Source organism: Puma concolor, chromosome A1 (genome assembly GCF_028749965.1).
Source record: "Puma concolor isolate L17-30 chromosome A1, mPumCon1.1.hap2, whole genome shotgun sequence".
NCBI lineage: Eukaryota > Metazoa > Chordata > Mammalia > Carnivora > Felidae > Puma > Puma concolor.
In genome coordinates this window covers 32,237,414-32,258,234 of record NC_141667.1, presented here as the reverse complement: position 1 = coordinate 32,258,234, position 20,821 = coordinate 32,237,414, and the positions used below count along the sequence as shown (strand labels likewise).

General features: G+C 40.3%; 1 protein-coding gene across 3 annotated transcripts in view; it reads left to right on the top strand.

Annotated features, from left to right (window-relative positions):
- The window catches only part of DAB2 (DAB adaptor protein 2), a 70,611-nt gene extending 50,214 nt beyond the window's left edge, over positions 1-20,397 (top strand). For 2 of the 3 annotated variants that reach the window (XM_086677659.1, XM_086677652.1), the window contains exons 4-15: positions 52-150; positions 1,832-1,963; positions 2,682-2,762; positions 3,273-3,299; positions 3,538-3,591; positions 3,999-4,061; positions 8,749-9,402; positions 10,397-10,559; positions 14,732-15,364; positions 15,919-16,028; positions 16,644-16,711; positions 18,647-20,397. In XM_086677659.1, coding sequence (XP_086533785.1) covers positions 52-150; positions 1,832-1,963; positions 2,682-2,762; positions 3,273-3,299; positions 3,538-3,591; positions 3,999-4,061; positions 8,749-9,402; positions 10,397-10,559; positions 14,732-15,364; positions 15,919-16,028; positions 16,644-16,706 — 2,079 coding nt within the window. In that variant the 3' untranslated portion in view covers positions 16,707-16,711; positions 18,647-20,397. The remainder of the gene's footprint in view (positions 1-51; positions 151-1,831; positions 1,964-2,681; positions 2,763-3,272; positions 3,300-3,537; positions 3,592-3,998; positions 4,062-8,748; positions 9,403-10,396; positions 10,560-14,731; positions 15,365-15,918; positions 16,029-16,643; positions 16,712-18,646) is intronic. The other variant, XM_086677666.1, reaches the window with a different exon arrangement.
- The last annotated feature ends 424 nt before the right edge of the window (positions 20,398-20,821 follow it).

Sequence of the window (20,821 nt, the reverse complement as noted above, 5' to 3'; positions counted from 1 at the left end):
CATCATAGGGTAGTTTTAACTAGATTTTTCTTGTTTTCCCACTCTCATCAGGGAATGGCGGCAGCTGGTCGGTCTCAGGGACAGCACAAACAAAGGATCTGGGTCAACATTTCCCTTTCTGGGATAAAAATAATCGATGAGAAAACTGGGGTAAGAATCCGCTTTCACTGACACCTTTCAGACCACCTTAGTCTCACAAACGATGTGACTTAACTCTCAGTTCTCTGTTTCCCTTTTCAAAATTCTGTGGGGGAAAAAAATAATAATACATGTTACTTTTCTAGAGAAAACAGGCAGAAAATAGGGTAGGAAGTGAGGAGTCAAGACACTTTATTTTGAAATTTATTCTCTGTAATGGATGTGAGCCTCCATAAACACAGATATAGCATAAACACAGATATGCTATAAATGTCACTTCGGCATTTTTTTAGACCTCAAGTACACGAACTAGATTAACCCTACTTCCTGGTTTGTGAAGCTGTCATAGGTCTATGCCTGGGTCTCATTTTAATGTATTGATTACCTGCAAACTTACTGGCTAACCTGAAGCTAGAATATTATCCATAACACATCTACCTTTTCTTTCTTCTCTCTTTTCCCTTCTTCCGCACCTGCAGTTATAATCTCTCATCCTGTAGGTATAAACTTGTTCATTTACTTGTGGTTGCTGTTGTTTGACCGCATATGAAAGGTATTACTTATTTTGTTTGTTTTTCTGCCACCGTATCAAAAAACTGTCATACTACAGGTTCTCTGGGACTTTTTTCTCTGCTCAACATAACATCATGAGATGTATTTACTTAAAATGTTATTTGTAGCTCATTTGCGTTTCTGTAAATCAAGGTACTCTGTTGTATTAAGGTACTATTGGGAGACCTCCAATTATCAACCATCCCTTCGTAGAGATGTCTGTTATCTATCATGCAAAATCCACTGGTCAAATACAGAGCCCTGGAACCCTGGCAGCCGCTCACTTACCTGCTCATCCTTGTGCACTGCTGTTTCTCTTGTCCCTCATCTCTCAAGTGTTATCTTCCCAAGCCCATCAGAGAATGGTGGCAGGTTTCCCTCAAGCATTCCTTGTTCCCCAAACCTTCTAAGATATCCAATGTATACTCTCCGGTGGCCTTAGGCATCTAGACAAAAACTGAGGTATATTATGACCACCTACAGATATCCCTGGAGGGTTGAGCCCTGCTGTGTGCTTGAAAGGATCAAGAAAAAGGGGAGTGGAGGGAATAGATGGGAAGGCACCACTAAACCAATAACCCCCTGCCCCAGGCAACTCGTGGATAGTGAGGTGGACGTGGGAAAAACTTGATACGAGCATTTGGCAACTTGCAGAATGTTCTGGGGATGATTGTTCTAACAATACTTCAGATGATTTTCTGGCCACTCAGAGCCATTGTCGAAAGATCCCATAACGAACTTAGTTATGCTGTTCACCTGAGTTTGACTTTGAGTTGGGAAAGTCAACCCACATAGATGGTTTAGCAATGAAATGTGCCATCTTTGCTTTAGAAATTCTTGGTCTCCTAATACAGTCCTCAATCCTTTCTTGCTATGTGGCATCATATCTTAGGGATGGAGACAATCAAGTATCAATATTCTAGGAAGTATTTTTCCCACTTCTGTTTTCTCCTCTTTGTTCCTTTTGGAGCCCTTACTAACAAGAATAAATGGAGCTCTAACCTTCGACCAGAGGCAAAAATTTCTTTCTTCGAGTGTTTTGGCTTTTTTATATATGCCCAAATATCTGATGCTTCATCGTGCTGCCATATAAATAGATTCTAGTTTGAGCAATAAAACATTTTTTATGTTTATTTTTCAGGTAATAGAGCATGAACACCCAGTAAATAAAATTTCTTTCATTGCCCGTGATGTGACAGACAACCGGGCATTTGGTTATGTGTGTGGAGGAGAAGGCCAGCATCAGTTTTTTGCCATAAAAACAGGACAACAGGTAAGCTCCAAGCCTTGAGATACACCTGGAGGGAGACTGGTCCTCAGTTCGTCATAGAGTGTCTGTCACTCAACTAGAGAGCTTGCTAGAGAAGTTAGATGTAGGAGGACTAAACAGTGACTCGGAAGATGACTATCTTTATTGGTCTTAGGAATCATTTTTCATGCTTATTTATTTATTCTAAGAGAGAGAGACAGAGAGAGGCAGAGATAGAGAGAGACAGAGACAGAGAATCCCAAGCAGGTTCCGTGCTGCCAGTGCAGAGCCCAACGTGGGGCTCAAACCCACAAACTGTGAGATCATGACCTGAGCTGAAATCAAGAGTCTGTTGCTGAACCGACTGAGCCACCCAGGTGCCCCAGGAATCATTTTTAAATGTCATTGAGACCCATATTGTGTATGGACAAGGATTGTTAGAATGGACTTTCTCCTAAGGTGAATGTTGATTTTGGAACAATAGCGAATGATTCCCAAAAATCCTGAAGCAGTTGGAAAACTATCATGATCCTTCTTGTTTTGTTTACATACTTACTAACTCTGCCGGCCTGTATGTATCTGGCAGTGGGGATTGAGGTAGTGGTGATTCCCTCTAAACCGGGGGAGGATAGTAAGGAACTTTAAGAGAAAGGAAGAAACAGTACTAATCAGAACTGATGGGGACAAAGAGAAGAAAATAGTAAGATTAAAATACTCATAAAGATGCTTTTTCTTGCTTTAGGCTGAGCCATTAGTTGTTGATCTTAAAGACCTCTTTCAAGTTATCTATAACGTAAAGAAAAAGGAAGAAGAAAAGAAAAAGGCAAGTATTACCTAATATTGGCTCTGTTACACTTAAGACTATATTCAGGACCATGTTTGAACATTATGTAAATAAACATATGGCATGTCTGCAGAGTTGACTTCTTTGTGGTTCTTCAAAGTATAGAAAGTATAGAAATGTATTGTCTATTTTTCCAGTACAGCAATTGATGGATGTTATAGTTAGATACCTGATTTTCTGTTCCTGACTTTTGTTATCTGTCCCCACAAGCTTCACATTGGTTCTAAGGACTATACAGGTCGACCAAATTTAAGTTCAGAAACTGTATTCAAATCTAGTATTGATATGAAAAGGGCAGGCCAGGAAATGTAGGGCAGAAATAATATGCAAGACTCTCTCTTGCTTGTGCCAGTGAACCCATACGTGTGTGTGTGTGTGTGTGTGTGTGTGTGTGTGTGTGTGTGTGTATAACCATAGATATATATATACTAATTTAACTCCCTTTAACTGTAATTACTAAGATTACTGAATTTGTGTCTTTCTTTTTAGATGGAAGAAGCCAACAAGGCAGTAGAGGTAAAACAGCGTCTTTATGTCTTATGAATTGCACATGTGATGTGTGTAAGTCCTTGTTTGCTACCTGTCCAAGCATGCTCCCCCACCAGCTTATGACCATGTGTTCATGATTCCTCTAGCCATAGACGATGTGCAGTTGAATGACCAGTGCCAAAATCATAACTGTTTAGCAAACCAATACACTAAGAAATTAAATTCTATAAGAAAAGTCACCCTTAAACATTTGCCATCTTTTCAGAACGGGAGTGAGACCCTACTGACCCTTGATGACCAAGCTAACAAACTAAAATTGGTATGTATGTTATTTTTTATGATTCTTATTTGCCTGAACATAGGTTTACTTCCTATAGATGTTGCTTATGCCAAATCTGCATTGAATACATATGGACGTCCTATTATGACAACTATTTCCCTAAACATTAGTATAACATTTATGTCAAGATACAAAGTAATCTTTTCAGTAGACACATTTGAATCTAATCCAAAGACTTTTTTAAGAGTGTGGATCAGGTGGATTTATTTGGGAACATGTCTACACTTCCAGACCTAATTAGCCTAATATCAAATCTGTATTAGTTAAATAAAAATAAAATTGTGACAATGGTTTTCCTAAGTCTTAGTTTAGGAAACAATTACAACAATATACAAAGTACTATTTTTAGTAGACACATCTGAATCTAATCCAAATACTTTTTCAAGGGTGTTGACCAGATGGATTTGTTTGGGGACATGTCTACACCTCCTGACCTAAATAGTCCAACAGTAAGTGTCTGTTTTTAAATTTGCAATGTAATGGAAATGGCATCTGTAACTCAAATTGGCAATTAACCAGAAATCTCGAGCATCTCGAAACTTGGAAGATGACTGCTGATTTTTCTGCATAATGTATAAATGGCTCCTAGAACCAATTTGCATCTTAAGTTACCATGGGAACATATCAACACTAACTCAGATATATTAATTTTGCTTGGAGATTAGATTTGAGCAATAAGATAGGCAATGCAATCCTTTCTAGTATTATTTAGGATCAGAAGAAGAGCTGAAAAGTAATTCTTGGCAAAAGTCTACCTGAAGGAAGTATTTGCTAGATGATTAATTATAAAGCCACTTGGCTTCTTCAATATTTTTCTATTCTTTCTATTGTGATTTAGCGGCATAAGCTTGGTGTGAAGTAAGACTTAAAACAAATAAGATGTTCAGTTACGTTTAACCAAGGCCTGTTTTTGTTTAAAAACGTTGTTCATTCTGTGCAGGACGCTACAGTGTATCAAATCTTCTTAATATCGCCCTATCCGTGACAACTACATGAGAATGGAGCACTATTTTCCTTTAGAGATAAGGAAAGGGTGATGCAGGAAAAACTCACTTGCCCAAGAAAGAGGTCCAGATTCAAGGCCTAAACACAAACCTCACATCTTCCAAAACAGTCCTCAAGTTAAACTACCCATGTAATTTTGGATTACTTCTTACAACTATTATTTTGTTTTGACAGTTTCTTGAGTACCTGAGATTTACAGGGCACAGAAATGAGTGAGATGTACAATGCCAATGAGATCATGGAGTTTACTGTCAAGTGGGGAGCCCAACATTAAAACTAATCACAAAGCCTATTAGTTGATGTTAATCAGAGGGTATTTATCTAGTTTAGAGGTTCATATAATGCCTCAGAGTAAATGAGGTTCTGGACTTGAATGTAAAAGATGATAAGGCAGTAACCAGACAAAAAGAACACCAGTCTAGAATAATGAGAAGAATGACTGTCTAGGAGTCTGTTACATCAGGGAATTACCAAGCAAGTCTACATGACCAAAAAGGTCATAGGAATTAAAGCAGCAGCAGATCAAGGACTGGGTAAGTCTCACTTGCCAGAATATCTCCGGGAATGCCAGCCCCGAACTTTCACATAAAATGGCCAGGCCCACTGAGATGAAAGCAGCCGGGGCTGCATGGTCTCTCTTCTGTCCCCAACCCTGTGACATTCACAGTGCAAACCAGCATTTTAATGAAGACGTACAAAGCCTCCAATAGAGAAGAATCCTGTTTAATGTTCTTTTCAGCAGTGAGTTCTAATTCACTTGTCTGTGGAGACTTTATTCTTCACAAACTTTTTGAAATACAAGATTAGATGATCCTGAAATGTCCATCATAGCTCTGAGGTCCTTTTTATTCCTACACAACTTCGCCCCCTCCTCTATTGTAGCCCCTTCCCAAAGTAAATTGATATCTGAATGATCTACTTTCCAAGTGTAACAGACATTCAAACAAGTACATTGACAGAGATCTAAGCACTCAGGCTATGAAGTAGAATTCCAGTGGGATAGGCAAGGAAGCAATGACTATTTAATCTGCTTCAGTAGACTTCTAGAAAGTTCTGAAAAAAGAAATGAAAAACAACATGATTAATCCTGAGTTTTATTTATATTAGACTTAATGCCTTCAAAGAGTTTTTGGTTTAAAGAAATAACATGGAAGATTTAGATAAACTAACGATAAATTAAAGTGATAAATATCATGAAAGCAGATGATATCTGATTAAGAAAGAGAATGCTAACAGAACTAATTATGTGCCGATTGGATTTTGCCAACATGGTCTTACATATTGACTCCATATTCCTAGGTCACAAAATAGATTTATCTCTATTTGATAAAACCAGAATGTTTAAAAATGTTCATAATCTTACAACAGTTTCTCTGGAAGAGATGAAGAGAAGAAATCTAAATTACCTGGACTTTATTAGTGGTTCCCTGACCCATTTGCTCCACCCCCAACATTTTATACAGGATAGTTTTATGCATTGCAAATGAGACTCATGTTGCAAACTAAGTGGCATCCCTTAGAACATATTTTTATTGGCAATTAACTGAACGATATTCTTCCATACTGCCACATAAAAGAAAAAGAAGAAAAAACAAAATGACATGCTCTCAAACTTCAAAAATAACCATTCAAAACAGTTATTATGAGAAGAGCATAAGGTAGGACCCACCCCGAAGGAGGTTAAGTTTGGTACAGGGATGGAATCAGGGCACAAAGCACAGTGTCTTGCATACATAAGATGCCATGGGTGGGCACAGGTGATGATGAAATAGATCAATGAAAAAAGGTTTTGTAAAGAATCTGAACTTGAATTGGGTCTTTGAAGTGTGTAGGAAAATAGAGAGTAGTTAAGCTAAAAGTAAACTGGGTCCTATTGTAGGTCATTTTGAAAGGCTAGCTAATGAAGTTATTTTAACATAGGGGATAGAAAGAAGCCACTGAAAGCTTTGGGCAGAGAAGTCCAGGATTAGGCAGACTGGAATGGTTGGGAGAGATTAGCTACTTGGAGAAAGCTAGGCTGTGGAACTCAGTATAGAAGACATTGCCTTTGTACAGAGACCTTTTTGATTTCCTGAGTTCTCCTCTTACTGAAACCCCATAAGAGCAGGGATTGATTGCATTTCACGTTCATGTTACCAGTGCTTGTTTCTCAGGTGCTCAGATGATGACCCAGTGGTTGCAATGTTGACAATGCAACAAAGAACTAATGAGGTTCTGACCTAGGAGGTGGATGAGGAGTCTTACATCATTCCACTGTGGCCTATGAACTAGACTCTTAATCCTGGGTTAACAACAAACCCAACCTGAGGAGAGCCTTATACATTTTACTTATAGGGTGACTATTCAGAAGTCTAACATTGTGGCTCCTGTTTGGTGTCCTAAGAACTTCTTCAGAAGTATTTGAAAAGGAGAACCCTACCAGCTGTGAACACCCAACTGTTCTAACCCAGAGGTGGCTCATCATAAATGAATAAATACTGAAATCACAAACTTTTGCAATATGTTTTGTCCTCTCTTGATTGTTACAGATCCCTACATTAAGAGATCTTCCAATCCATTTCTTTGATTAAAAAAAATTTTTTTAAATTACAAGCTCTTTCTTCTGACAAATTCTTATGGTTATGGAGAAAAACTGGCTTTGAAAAATAGTGTTTTTATACCTAACAGTAAAGGAAGCCAAAAAATAGATTACCAATTAGGCCTGACTGAGGACCTAGACTTTCTAAAAATATGTTCTTTTAAAGCCAAGGAGGCCTATTTTTATTTACTAATTTGAGAATTTCATATTCCCTTTAAGTTGTTTTTGTCCCAGTGATCAAAAATATCCAGCATCGGGGTGATGCTGGACCTCTAACTTCCATCTCATCTAGGCATTGTTTATTGTTTATATTCTTCCGCAGCTAGCATAGATGAGTAGTTAATGGATCAAAGTTGGTCAGAGGAAAGTGTGTCAGTTTGACAGTCCTATCCCAGGGTGAACCTTAATTAGTTCTGTCACTGACCTGAATAAAGACATGTCAGATTTTTCAAACTCGCTGATTTTATGTTAAAAAGCATATCTTATCTAACAATTGGGAACACGAGTAACTAATATACCAGAAAAATGATAGAGAGGGAATATAATTTGTAGAGTTAGGTATTTGGTATGTTTTTCAAATTAACTCTAAGCCCAAATCTCCATCCTATACATGAAGTAAAGATTAGATTGTACATAAATTAAAGATTAGTTGAATTTATTCACCAAATAGATGAGATTACTGTCACAACCTGGGCAACTCTAGGCTGTATTAAAAAAAAATGCACAAATGCGAGAGGTTAATGTGATATGTTGTTATATATCAGTAGTTGAGTAACACTTTCTTCTTTCGAGAAGGACACAGACAAAAGGATGTGTCCAGAGATTGGGATGATGAGAATGAGAGATCCAGCTTGACTAGCCCCTTCAAAAGGATCCTTACATATTTAAAGAGGCATACCTGCCATACCGTGTGATGTGATGGGAAAATCTGTTTTTGCCCCCTAGAGGAAAGACCAATTATAGGGAAATGTATTTGACCTTAAATTTTATTACAACTGAAACTATAAAATATTAGGCAATGAATTTGGTCATTTAGAGAGACACTGTTACATGACTCTAGGGGTAGACACATGGGACGGGATGGGACCGTGCATCAGGTGGGGAAGCAGAGTTAGGTGTCAGAGGTCTTGTCTTACTTTCAAGCTCAACGTACTCAGATAATTGCTTAGAGTGCCTTGCAATCGGTTCCCTTTAAGACTTGCAAAGGCAGGAATTGGAACAATGCTGATCATGAACTCAGCCAGTCTGTAAGGGTAAGAGACACATGACTAGAGCAAACAACAATATAATTTCACTTAATGAAGGGTCAGCAAAATTGAGACCTAAGTAAAAAGTCAAGGGGCAGGGAGGGCCAGGGAGGACCTTTTCACCACTAGTAAAGAATGCACTCAGGGAGGTGATGGGAGGAGAAAATGGTCAATCTGTCTGTCAAGACAAAACTTTAGTGGGAATTTTGATAGTCCTGATCATCTTAGGTAGCTTTCTCATTTGAAGTCACGACATGGACTAACACTTTCTTTTCTCTTTTTTTTTTTCCTTCCCAAATGTGATAGGAAAGCAAAGATATCCTGTTAGTGGATCTAAACTCTGAAATCGACACCAATCAGAATTCTTTAAGAGAAAATCCATTCTTAACAAATGGCATTACCTCCTGCTCTCTTCCTCGACCAAAGCCTCAGGCAGCTTTCTTGCCTGAAAATGCCTTTTCTGCCAATCTCAACTTCTTTCCCACCCCTAATCCTGATCCTTTCCGTGACGATCCTTTTGCACAGCCAGACCAATCGACACCCTCTTCGTTCGATTCTCTCAAATCTTCAGATCAGAAGAAAGAGAATTTGAGTAGTTTGTCTCCTCCACTGAGTAACGGGCCCCTGAATGGGGATGTTGATTACTTTGGTCAGCAGTTTGACCAAATCTCTAACCGGACTGGCAAACAGGAAGCTCAGGCAGGCCCGTGGCCCTTTTCAAGTACGCAAACACAGCCAGCAGTGAGAACTCAAAATGGGGTATCTGAAAGAGAACAGAACGGCTTCCATGTCAAATCCTCCCCGAACCCTTTTGTGGGAAGCCCTCCCAAAGGACTGTCCGTACCGAATGGCGTAAAGCAGGACTTGGAAAGCTCTGTCCAGTCCTCACCACATGACTCCATAGCCATTATCCCACCTCCACAAAGTACCAAACCAGGACGAGGCAGAAGGACTGCTAAGGTGAATTGTCTTCTCCACATATCCATTGGCAGAATGCATGTTCGGTACCAAAGGGTGGTGTGATGCAATCTCTCTTTCCTGCTGCTATTGTAGTTTCCTGTGTGGCTGTAAAATAGACGGTGGGATAAGGCACATCTTTCTCCAGGAATACCTTCCTCCAGTCGCCACCCTTTCTGAGCTCGCTCACCAGTGTTTTCACGCCCTGCTTGCTGTTTGCATGTCTTGTCACTTATTATTAACTAAACACAAGTTTTTCCATTTTTAATGCTGCTATGCTTCTGTACCTCTGGTAAGTTTGATCGTCATGTTCTGGAAGGGGAGGGCAAGGGTTCTTGTGATTCCTTGTGTACCTTCCCCACACTAACACCCCCCCCAACCCTCATGTTGCATTAATATCCAAGGTGGTGGTGGAAAATTCTGGAGTTTGCCTCCTCTATTCAATGCTGACTGAATAATCCATGGTTTTAAGAGAGATTTATATATTTACTGTGATCACTTCATTCAAAAGCAATTTAAAATGTGGTTTCTGTAAGGATCTTTTTAAAAATCTCACTAGAATGTGCAGGCTGGCCTCATAGTTGAACTGCAGTATCATCTTTATGCAGACTTATTTAAATCCAGTGGAATAATCAAAAAAATGTAGGTTACTTATTTATTTATAGTTGTCCTTTCCTTCCCAGCTTTAAGCTTTTAGCTGACAAGGAGACCAGACAGATATAAATGTGTAAATGAGTAAAATAGATTTCACCTTGGCAGTCCTCTTTACATCAGTTACCAAGACCCAATATTCTGTCCACTGCAGGGATCTGTCTTTTTCGGGGGGCGGGGGGGGGGGGGGAGGAGAGGGAGGGGTTGGCTTTTTGTAGTTTATCAGTAAGAGGAAAAGCTTTTCTTTGTGTGGTTCCCAAATTTGAGGTAACAGAATAAGAGACGGAATAAAGCTGCCTTTCAACTGTTACTGAGTAACTCTCGTATCTCCCTCTCGCCCTATCAGTCTCCAGCAAAAGACTTGCTTGCATCAGACATCTTTACCCCTCCTGTCTCCGAACCTCCCAGCCAGACATCACCTGCAGGACAATCTGCGACCCTACAGACCAACCCTCTGGATCTCTTCAAAACAAATGCTTCTACCCCAGTGGGACCCCTTGCAGGTCTAGGTAGGTGCCAAAGATCGAGTTAGATTTGCTGTTGCTGTCACTCATAAGATTATAAGGCAAAGGAGGAAGGTACTTCAGATCCATTGAGGTGCCAGGGACATAAGAGCTGAGCATCCTGGGGAGACTTTCTCCCACTTTTACTTTTGTACACCCCGCCCTCATTTGGTACTCTTGACTTGTAACTGAAGTTTGGCTCCTGGAGTTGGCATGTGAGAAGAAATCCATGATCAATATTGCACTTACCTGAGCCAAGTGGCAATGGATTACAGAAGACAACTGTAAGGGATTCTGGAGCTCAGACCAGCTTCACTGGAGAAACAGGGTGGAGTTGGGAGAGTCTTATCTGTGATCTGCATTGGAAAAACTGGTGATCAGTTTACTAGATCAAAGCCCTATCTCCTATTAAGTTGATATGCTTCTTGGATAGGATATCGTATCCTGTCCTTCCCCTGAGAGGGATAGAAGTTAAGTCCAATGCAAGTGTAAGTCATAGAATGAAAGTCTTAAGTTCTCAGCCCAGCTCTGTTCTGGACATACAGTGTGTATGAGACAGGCATATATTCTGAGCAGTCTCTGAATACTTCAGCCTCAGCTGTTCCTTGTCCATATTTTGGCCCACTGAGTGTCTTAGTAGAGTTGGAAAACAAGTGCCAGAAACCTGAAGTTGAGGAGAACACAGGGATAAGGGAAGAGATGGGATGTTATCAGATACCCAGGATGTGCTGGGGCTCATTCATAAATGTGTCTTCAGCTCACGTGAGCCACTGAGCCACTCGGAAGCAAGACACTGGGGAAGGCCACTTGGCTGAGGACTGGCGCTGCTGTTCTTTGCCCACAGCCTCCAGTTCTTTTCTGCCTCCGTGGTACAGTCTTCAGAAACCCTGACAATAGTCCTTGCTGTCCTGCTGGGAATTCTCTTTGATTTTCTGCTTCTTGGCACCTCCATAAGCTCCAAACAGACTCTCTGTCTTGGGAGGGGTTTGGGGAACTATGGATGGAGAGGGACTCTCTTCCCCATTTTGTAATATTTGACCAGGGCTCTTGGTTTTCTCTGCCTCCTACAGAGTCAGTTATCAGGACCCTTTGTTTATTTGTTTGTTTGCTTGTTTCCCCTGCTGCTTTCCTGCAAAGGAAAATATTTCCATTTTGTCATATTAAATCTGTTTAATCATATCTGGAGTATGGTGACAAGAGTGGGGTGTTACCCAACTGCTGAGTGGCTGAAATCAATGTGAGTGTGAGAAACCAACTTATTTCAGGTCTCTGATTGCATTTACACCATCAAGACTCTCTCTAAAAACTTCATGTGTCTTGGGGGCTTCCCCTTTTTTGCGTCGCTCCTTTCCCTGTCCCCCAAGTGGAGCTGGAAGGTGCTTTTCCTTGTAGAAAGGTTGAGAGCTTGCGCGCACTGCCTGCGACTAGATCACATCACAGAGCTTTGCAGTCTAATATCAGTGCCCTGAAGAATTTTTACAGCCAATATTTAACAAGTCAGCTCGAAAATACAGCTGGACCCTATAACTGTTAATTTATTCAGACGAAGTGAAGCTTTTTGGCTAGGTGCCCCTGTTGAGGCCTTGGGGTATACAACTGCAGAATACTGATGATTCTTCCAAGTTTGGACATGGGACTCAAACTGAGCTCTACAGTATAGCCCCTGTCCACTAGCAGGGATCCTCAGCCAAACCATGGAAGGTTGTAGGTCTGGCTTCCGCTAGACCCAGCTGGGGGACTGTCTCTTCTGGAGAACTGGGGGTGGGGAGAGGGTAATGTAGAAAGCTGAGCCTTCAGATTTGGTTAGCTACCCTGTGTTTTAATCTAGCACCAGAAGGTAATAAAATTAACTTCTTATACTCACACTCTCTTTTTCCTTACCTCTTGCCTCTACTTTCTCCAGCAGAGCCTTGAGTATCTTGGAAACACAGTGCATGGGATCTCCTAGATGGGAATGAAGGCTGACATTTGCATATACTGGGAAAGCCTTTAATTCCTGGCAAATACAATATTTGTCTCTTTAACCACCACCACTCCCACTAATAGCATCTATGACTAAAGCCATACATTTTACTAAAGGCAAAAGTCATCCAGACATGCAAGATGATAAAATTCTACCCACTTTGCACATTCAGTTGACGTAAATTATTAATGAGCGACTCTGGCTTTGGTTAATAAAATTTAAATAAATTTGCCTTAAAATGCTAGCAATAACTTCACTCAAACCCAACCCACTTTTAGAACCCCATATTATGGAATGTAAAAGGACTTTTCCCTTGATTAGTTGTGAAAAAAATACATATGTTCTTTAGTGTACATGAAGTCTGATTTCTGTAGCCACAAAATGAGTATTTGAATTAATTTCCACTAAAAAAAGTAGTCCTGTCCCTCGATGCCAAGGAGGCAGAGCAGGAAAATAGGGTGATGGATTTGGAGCTGGTATTCCTGGGTTACCAGGATATTGTTACAGACTGTGAGCTTCCCAATTTTAATAATGAATATTCTTGTACCCAGTTCCCTAACCTCAAAAAATAAGCATGTTAATTTAGTTAGATGGCCTTTTCTGAAACCTACCACTGTCCATGAGCACATCACACAACGTCATGGCCAGATGACTAGCACACATGATGATACAGTTGAGTCAAATAACATGAATCTCCAATACTAAGAAAATTCAAGATAGAATATCTTGCTTGCTACATCAGCCCCTGAACATCATTTTTAAAATATTTCTCACTCTGGAAACAAAAACATTCCTAACCCAAGTTAGGAGTTTGGAAGCCCTTTCTTAGTTTAGTCAGAAAACTTTCATAACTAAAGAATACTCTACTCCAAAGCTCAAAGCAAGTAGATTTTGAGAGCAGTGCACCATTCGTGTACAGGTATGAGGCTGAATTTAGATTTTTTGTTTATGGTGGCAGTTTGTTTCTCAAGTAGAGGGAGAAGATATTGGAGAGACCTGTATTTTAATAATTTCACCAGTTCTTTTTTTTTTTTTTTTTAACGTTTATTTATTTTTGGGACAGAGAGAGACAGAGCATGAACGGGGGAGGGGCAGAGAGAGAGGGAGACACAGAATCGGAAGCAGGCTCCAGGCTCTGAGCCATCAGCCCAGAGCCTGATGCGGGGCTCGAACTCACGGACCGCGAGATCGTGACCTGGCTGAAGTCGGACGCTTAACCGACTGCGCCACCCAGGCGCCCCCACCAGTTCTTAATCCACATGGCAAAGACACTAGAGAAGGAGTCATTCCCCCCCACAAAGATTAGATGCCTAGACACAGGCAATTAGTTACCTCAGAAGGTATAGTTTTTTGTCTTGGGAGGGGATATTTTTGTTTGTTTTTGTTTTGTTTTGTTTTGTTTTGCTTCATGTTGTCTTCTCTCCCTCCCTCATTCTTTGAAGTATTCTGTTCTGACTTCTGGCAAGGTTTAGTGAGTGACACATGGCAGGAAGCACTTTTATTTGAAACAGCTCTCCCAGGATAACCAGCCTTTCCTCCACATTTATATATATAAAAGTCTTAAACTATCTTGGCATCAACCAGATTTTATCATCCTTTTATATGGCTGTGTCAACCTTGGCAGCATTTAAAAGCAAGGAAACTGAAATGGTTTCTTCAGGATGCAAGCATGTTGAGGCCTAATATACATGCATGATAGCTGGTTTCCATAAGACTCCAGACGTGAGCCAACTGCCAAACGAAAAGATCAAGTCAATGACTCAGAGTACCCAATGGATTATCTTAATTAACTAGTTCATAATCAGCATGGTTTGTTTATATAAATGTATTCACTCAACAAATACATTCATGCTATTGACAGGCTGTGTCCTAGCTGTTTGAAATGTATCAGTATGATAAGCACTCATTTTTTCATGACTAGGTCCTTATGGATTGTATTCTTCTTATAATGAGAAAAGTTTAAAAAGCTGTGGTAGAAATAAAGGGCTTCAAAATGCAACCAACATTTGAATGCCAGCTATCTTGCATTAGCTACTTAATCTTTAGAGTAATCTAATCTCTTGGGGCCTTTATTTCCATGTCAGCTTTAAGGCTTAAGGAAGGTGTTTACCATGTAGATGCCCTGTAAATGCCCCCCAGAGAGTTGTGCTTTCTGAAACTCAAGAATTGTCTTCAAGCTTGTGTCCTAGTAAGTCCTTTCTCTTGCTTTCTTCAGGTGGTATACCAGTTAGCCCCCCTCAGGCAGGACCATGGAACCCATCATCTTTAGTCTTCAATCAGTCCGCGTCAGTGGTCCCGGGAGCCATGATGAGTGGTCAGCCTTCAGGATTCAGTCAGCCAGTTGTTTTTACCACAAGCCCAGGTGTTCCAAGTTGGAAGCAGCCGTCATCCTTTGCAGCTTCAACTTCCCCTCCAGGCCCTGTTGTTTGGGGCCCGTCAGCCTCTGTGGCACCCAATACTTGGTCATCAACAAGCCCTTTGGGGAACCCTTTCCAGAGCAATATTTTTCCAACTTCTGCTATGTCTTCCCAGCCCCCTCCTATGCTCTCCTCTCTCCTGGTCACTCCTCCTCAACCACCTCCCAGAACTGGCCCTCCAAAGGACATCTCCAGTGATGCCTTCACTGCCTTGGACCCACTTGGGGATAAAGAAGTGAAAGAAGTGAAAGAAATGTTCAAGGACTTTCAACTTCGGCAGCCACCTGCTGTGCCTGCAAGGAAGGGAGAGCAGACTTCCTCTGGGACTTCAAGTGCCTTCTCCAGTTATTTCAACAGCAAAGTTGGCATTCCTCAGGAGAATGCAGACCATGATGACTTTGATGCTAATCAACTGTTGAAAAAGATCAATGGTAAGCTACCCACTGCTCTGCCTACTGTACCAACAAGTATTTCCACTGTCATATGGGTCCGCAGAGTCCCTTAGAAGAAACTTCCTCCACCCACCAAGAGCCTTAGTCTCGGTTTCTTTGGTAATCAGTGGTTATGGAGACAACTTGACCAGTTAGTTACTTATGGAACGAACGGTTTACCTTGGCTCTTTCTAAGGGCTGGCCCAATGCTGCCCTCTTGTGACAATCCCTAAAAGGGCTGCCAAGAACTATTGAAATTCAGTGGGTTGTGGTACCTGGAAGGCTGTAAAACAGAGCCTCAGCCATACTACACGGCCTTAAGTGAGGGAATTCTGAATCTCTTCCACTTCAGGTCAATACGCACAGCCGCCTCTTGTGATGAATTTGCCTGTAATAATCACTGGGAGTCCTAGTATTTCATGGTGATTTTTGTTCCATGATGTAAATTTCAAAAGTATGGAACTTTAATTTCTGAGATAAGCCTGACTGGGGGACTTTTGCCTATATTTGGGGAGAGATTTTCTACTGACTACTTGGCATTTTTTCCCTTCTAGAACCACCAAAGCCGGTTCCCAGACAGGGTTCCCTGCCAGTTACCAAATCTGCTGACAATGCATTTGAGAACCCTTTCTCTAAAGATTCTTTCAGTTCATCACAAGCCTCTGTAAGTATCAATTGCTAGAAGCTGTTGCTCCAAAGTACGTGCCACCTAGAGCTACTGTGTTGTGAATTAACCTTGTTTGAATAATAACTCTTTGATGGTAAAGGATATTTAAATAAGCTTTGCCATTGAGAACCATCACAGTGAAAACCTCGACTCAAACTGGGGAGAGATTATGTTTCCAGGGGCTACTATCCTGAGCTTGAGAAATGAGCATTATATAGAAAATGTCTTTTGTATCTCACTTAGCCTAGCTCATAAAAGCACTGTGGGAGAAAATTGAGCAAAATAATACTATCTTTAAAAATCTTTCAAAGATTTAAGTTCCTGATTTCCCACCCACAGTCTTTATCTCATAACAACAGTACCTTTCATTTGGGAGAGACAGACATAATTCATCTGAACTTTAACACCAGTATAAATAATAAATATGCGTCACCAGTTACAATCAGGCAAACACAAATCATTGTAGACCAATATAATATCTCATTTTTCTGGGACCCAAGTGATTTTTAAAGGAATTTGAGAAATCTTAATTGCAGGGTTTTTTTGTTTTTTTTTTTTTTTCCTTCATAACTGTAATTAAACCCTATTGACTGAATGGTTTTATCTTCATAGATGGCTTCTCAACCCACATCTCCTGATGTATATAGGGATCCTTTTGGAAATCCTTTTGCCTAACTTCTGTAAGTAGAAGATCTTACTAAGTGTAAGTTTGGTAAGAAAGCATGGCACAGGGGATGAGGGTGAAATTTTAATTTTAGAATTGGTACCAGCTTAAATCTCTGTAACTTAGAAGGAATAGACACGTGAATCTGTGCTTAACTAATTCAATAATGAATAAGATGGGCACTTAAGAAAAGAATTCTTACACACATTAAAAAACAATAATAAGGGAGCGCCTGGGTGACTCAGTCGGTTGAGCGTCCAACTTCAACTCAGGTCATGATCTCACAGTCCATGAGTTCGATCCCTGTGTTGGGCTCTGTGCTGACAGCTCTGTGCCCAGAGCCTGCTTCGGATTCTGCATATACCACATAATACCTTTCTAGTTGTTTTTTGTTTGGTTTGGTTTTGGTTTTTTTAACCTTCATACTGAAGTGATTGCAAAGGCATTACTTTATTTCCTATAGAAGTTTCGAAATCTGAAGACCTTTTAAGCTACAGAACAGGTCAGCTAAACAGATGCTGATCACATTTTCTGCCTTCCAAATCAATTTATTACTTTGCGAGAGGTCTCAAAGTTAGTCCAAAATAGTCTGAGGGTATCAAGTTCAAAGGTGGTGACAGCTGCCTGTATCTCCTTCAAAAGCAGCATGGGCGCAGATGAGTCTGCTGGTTGATTGTTCTCACTAGTGGACGTCATCGTAGGTAAGTTATTAGGTGTAACTACCTTAGCTGCCTTGCTGGCTCAGCATGACCCTTTCTTTATCAAAAAGGAATGGAAGCAACTTTGTCTCATCTTAGAAGATCGAAGTTAGTGGAGGAAAGAAGGCTTGTCTGCATTTTCGAGGAGGGAGGGCATAGCTGGTAGGGGAGAACAATAAAAAAGAATGAAAGGAACCCAAACCCATTTTTTCTAGTCTTGCCCCATCCAGGTGGGACTCCTCAATTCTGTCTTGACCCATCTAGAATTTAATTATTTTAAGTAGATAAATATCTTAAATCTGACACAGACAGTAAGATTGGCTTCATTTGCAATTTGGATTGTTGCCCCTCACTCACCTTCTATAATTACAGTGTTTCTTAAAATGCTTTTCTATAAAATCTGCTTCAGAGAACGGGCTGAGATTATTGAAAAGGCAAGTTCTGGGGCGCCTGGGTGGCGCAGTCGGTTAAGCGTCTGACTTCAGCCAGGTCATGATCTTGCGGCCTGTGAGTTCGAGCCCCGTGTCAGGCTGTGGGCTGATGGCTCAGAGCCTGGAGCCTGTTTCCGATTCTGTGTCTCCCTCTCTCTCTGCCCCTCCCCCGTTCATGCTCTGTCTCTCTCTGTCCCAAAAATAAATAAACGTTGAAAAAAAAAAAATTAAAAAAAAAAAAAAATTAAAAAAAGAAAAGGCAAGTTCTTGGGCCCCACTGCAGCCCAAGGAGTCTGGTGCTAAGGAAAGGTCCATTTTAACAAGCAGCCTGGTGATTTCTAATGCCGATAGAGCAGTGCAAGATACTGAAGGGCTAGAAGTCTTAACGGAAGGTCACTCTCACCCTCCTCTCCATGGGAGGCAAACCTGGACAAACAGAAAGGAATAAACTGTATCTGGAGTCTAGGAGGATCGTTTGCACTAAACTGAATTGACTAGAGGTCTCCCTGAAGGCCCTTTCTTCCTTAGGTCATGAAAGAAGGATTATTTTGGTCAACTTGCTAAACTTACAGATTGGGTTTTGGGGTGGGCGAGCAGTTATGGGAGAAAAAAGTTAATATTAGTGAACACTTGCATTAATCACTTTATTACAGGTTTCACACTTAGTATCTTATTTAAGCCTCTCACATCAGCCCTAGGAGATCCTATTACTGATGTTTTATTTTTTTTTATTTTTTTTCTATTACTGATGTTTTAAATGATGACTTCATATTTAACACATTGATATTAACCACAGGTTTTTTCTTCTCCACACTTCTCTAGGAACTTGATATGCTGACTATCCAGAGGAACAAAAAGGTTGGCCTTAGTCAAGGACAAAGCTAATATCCAGACGCCTTGACCTCTGTTCTTGTTCCAGCTTTGACATATTAGCTGTTGCCTTATTTCTTATTGCCTCTTCCACTTGTAAAATGTCTTTCACTTTCTGTTTAGATTAAAGCTAAACTGAATCTATGGCTTTAAATAAATTAAGACTTTAAATTCTCTAGCTTAATGTAAATGAAGTAGTTTCCCTATTTGAACAGTTGCCTAGTGTGTTTCTAGAACCTTCTAGAACACTCTACCATGGACCCTCTGGTTGGGAGATGCAGCCATCACAGCTCCTCAAATGACACTGTTTTGAATACATTTTAAAATCCTTACTGTTCCAAGTTGTTTGGGGGTTCTATTTTACTGCAAAGAACCTAAAGGTTATAGCATAACAAGGCACCTTCTTAAGTCTTGCTTCATATCAACATTTAGAGAGAATTTTTAAAGTAAATTTGAAGCAAGTCCAACTTCTAGACACTTGGGAATCTGACACATTTAAGAACCTTTTTAAAAATATAGTTTCTCTTTCTGAAGATTATTTTCTCTCAAGGGTAAGACTGCTCTTGTTTTCCAATCTCTTGCTAGATACTGCAAATGAGGGAAAAGCATTATTTGTCTCTCCTCTCCTCTTCCCTGTGATTCTTTTTTCAGTCAGTTCTGCTCCTAGGTTCATATGGCATTACTTGCCTTTCACAAGCAACAGAGTTTTATGGGGTACAAATACCTAATGATTCATGGATCTGAAATGTCTCTGCCTTCTCAGTAATTGCTAAGCCCAGTAACTAGAACTGCAAATGGGCACAACCTTTATCCTTTCCATGGAATAGGAGGCCATCCTCTTGAGCTGAAGTTCCAGAAGAGCAGTTAATGTTGAAGAAAAACTGAACTCAACTCAGCAATGAAGGACTGTATTCTGAAGAGTAACACATCACCAAGTTCAATGTGATTGTGCCAAACATATTAGGTGCTTATTTGGGGTCATGCTAGACCTTTATCAAGTAACTGGAAAACTTTCTTGAAGCCACAGTCTCATAGTTAGTAGGAAGATAAATGGTGGGGAAGGGGGAGAGAAGCTGTAAAACAAGTATTTGGTGTTATCATTGAAAATCTAACGTCTGCAGTACTTTTCTCCTCATAACCTTGGAAACTCTCCCAGTTCATTTCCAGTCATATTGTTAGCAAAGTTCTGAAGGATTTGTTCTTGCCAAAATGAGTTTCACTTTGTTATGTTTATGTTGGTTTTTTCAGTGTTGTCTCTTGACCCCTAATGCTCAGGTTCTTGTGGGCGTTAATCAACCATACAATGTTACCTTTAAGTAGAAGAGGAGGATGACTGCTCAGGATCTAAACAAGATGGTGGCCTCATGGACCTTTATTGATCAGCCCCAAGTAGTCCAAGCTAAAGTCCTGTGGTTTTATTTTTAATGGTAATAGCTGATTATGTATGGCATAATTTTCCATCCGGCTCCCTACTCAGTCATTATAAACACAGACCTAAAATAGTATTTTATGTGTCCAAATACCTGAATGTGCTAAACTGGAGGCAATTATTTCTAGGTAGTTGAATTTTTGAAAGTAGAAAAATTTTGAAAGTGATGATCAGCCACACAACTGTTTTGTACATACTTATTTTCTTGTGCACTTTTTTCTGTATGCAAATAAAGCTATGAATTTACTCATTTCAATAAACTGGAATGGCAGAATCTCATGTGTTACCATCAGTTTATTCTTCTATTTGACCCCTGCTTTGAGTTGATGTATTAGAGTCAAGGTATAAAATACATCGGTCTACAAGTGAGCAAATGTTAGTATATTCTGGATTGTCAGGTGAAGAGAAAGTGGAAATCTGTGAAACAAGAGCATGAGTAAATTATTGTCTGCTAGCTTTCAAGGCCTTATTCTCCTCTTTTAGGCCTACACATATTCTTTTCCTGGGAGTTTAATGGGAGTCTAGTGGATAAGACCTGTATCAGAACAACTTCTACTGACATCCAATATAAAAATCGTTTATTAATGAACCCTTGATTCACACCTATCCTTTGCCTCTCCTTGTTCTTTATTCAGCCATGTTTGACCTCACCAAGACACAACTGTGTGGACTGGTCCAGGCTGGTGTAGACCACTTGG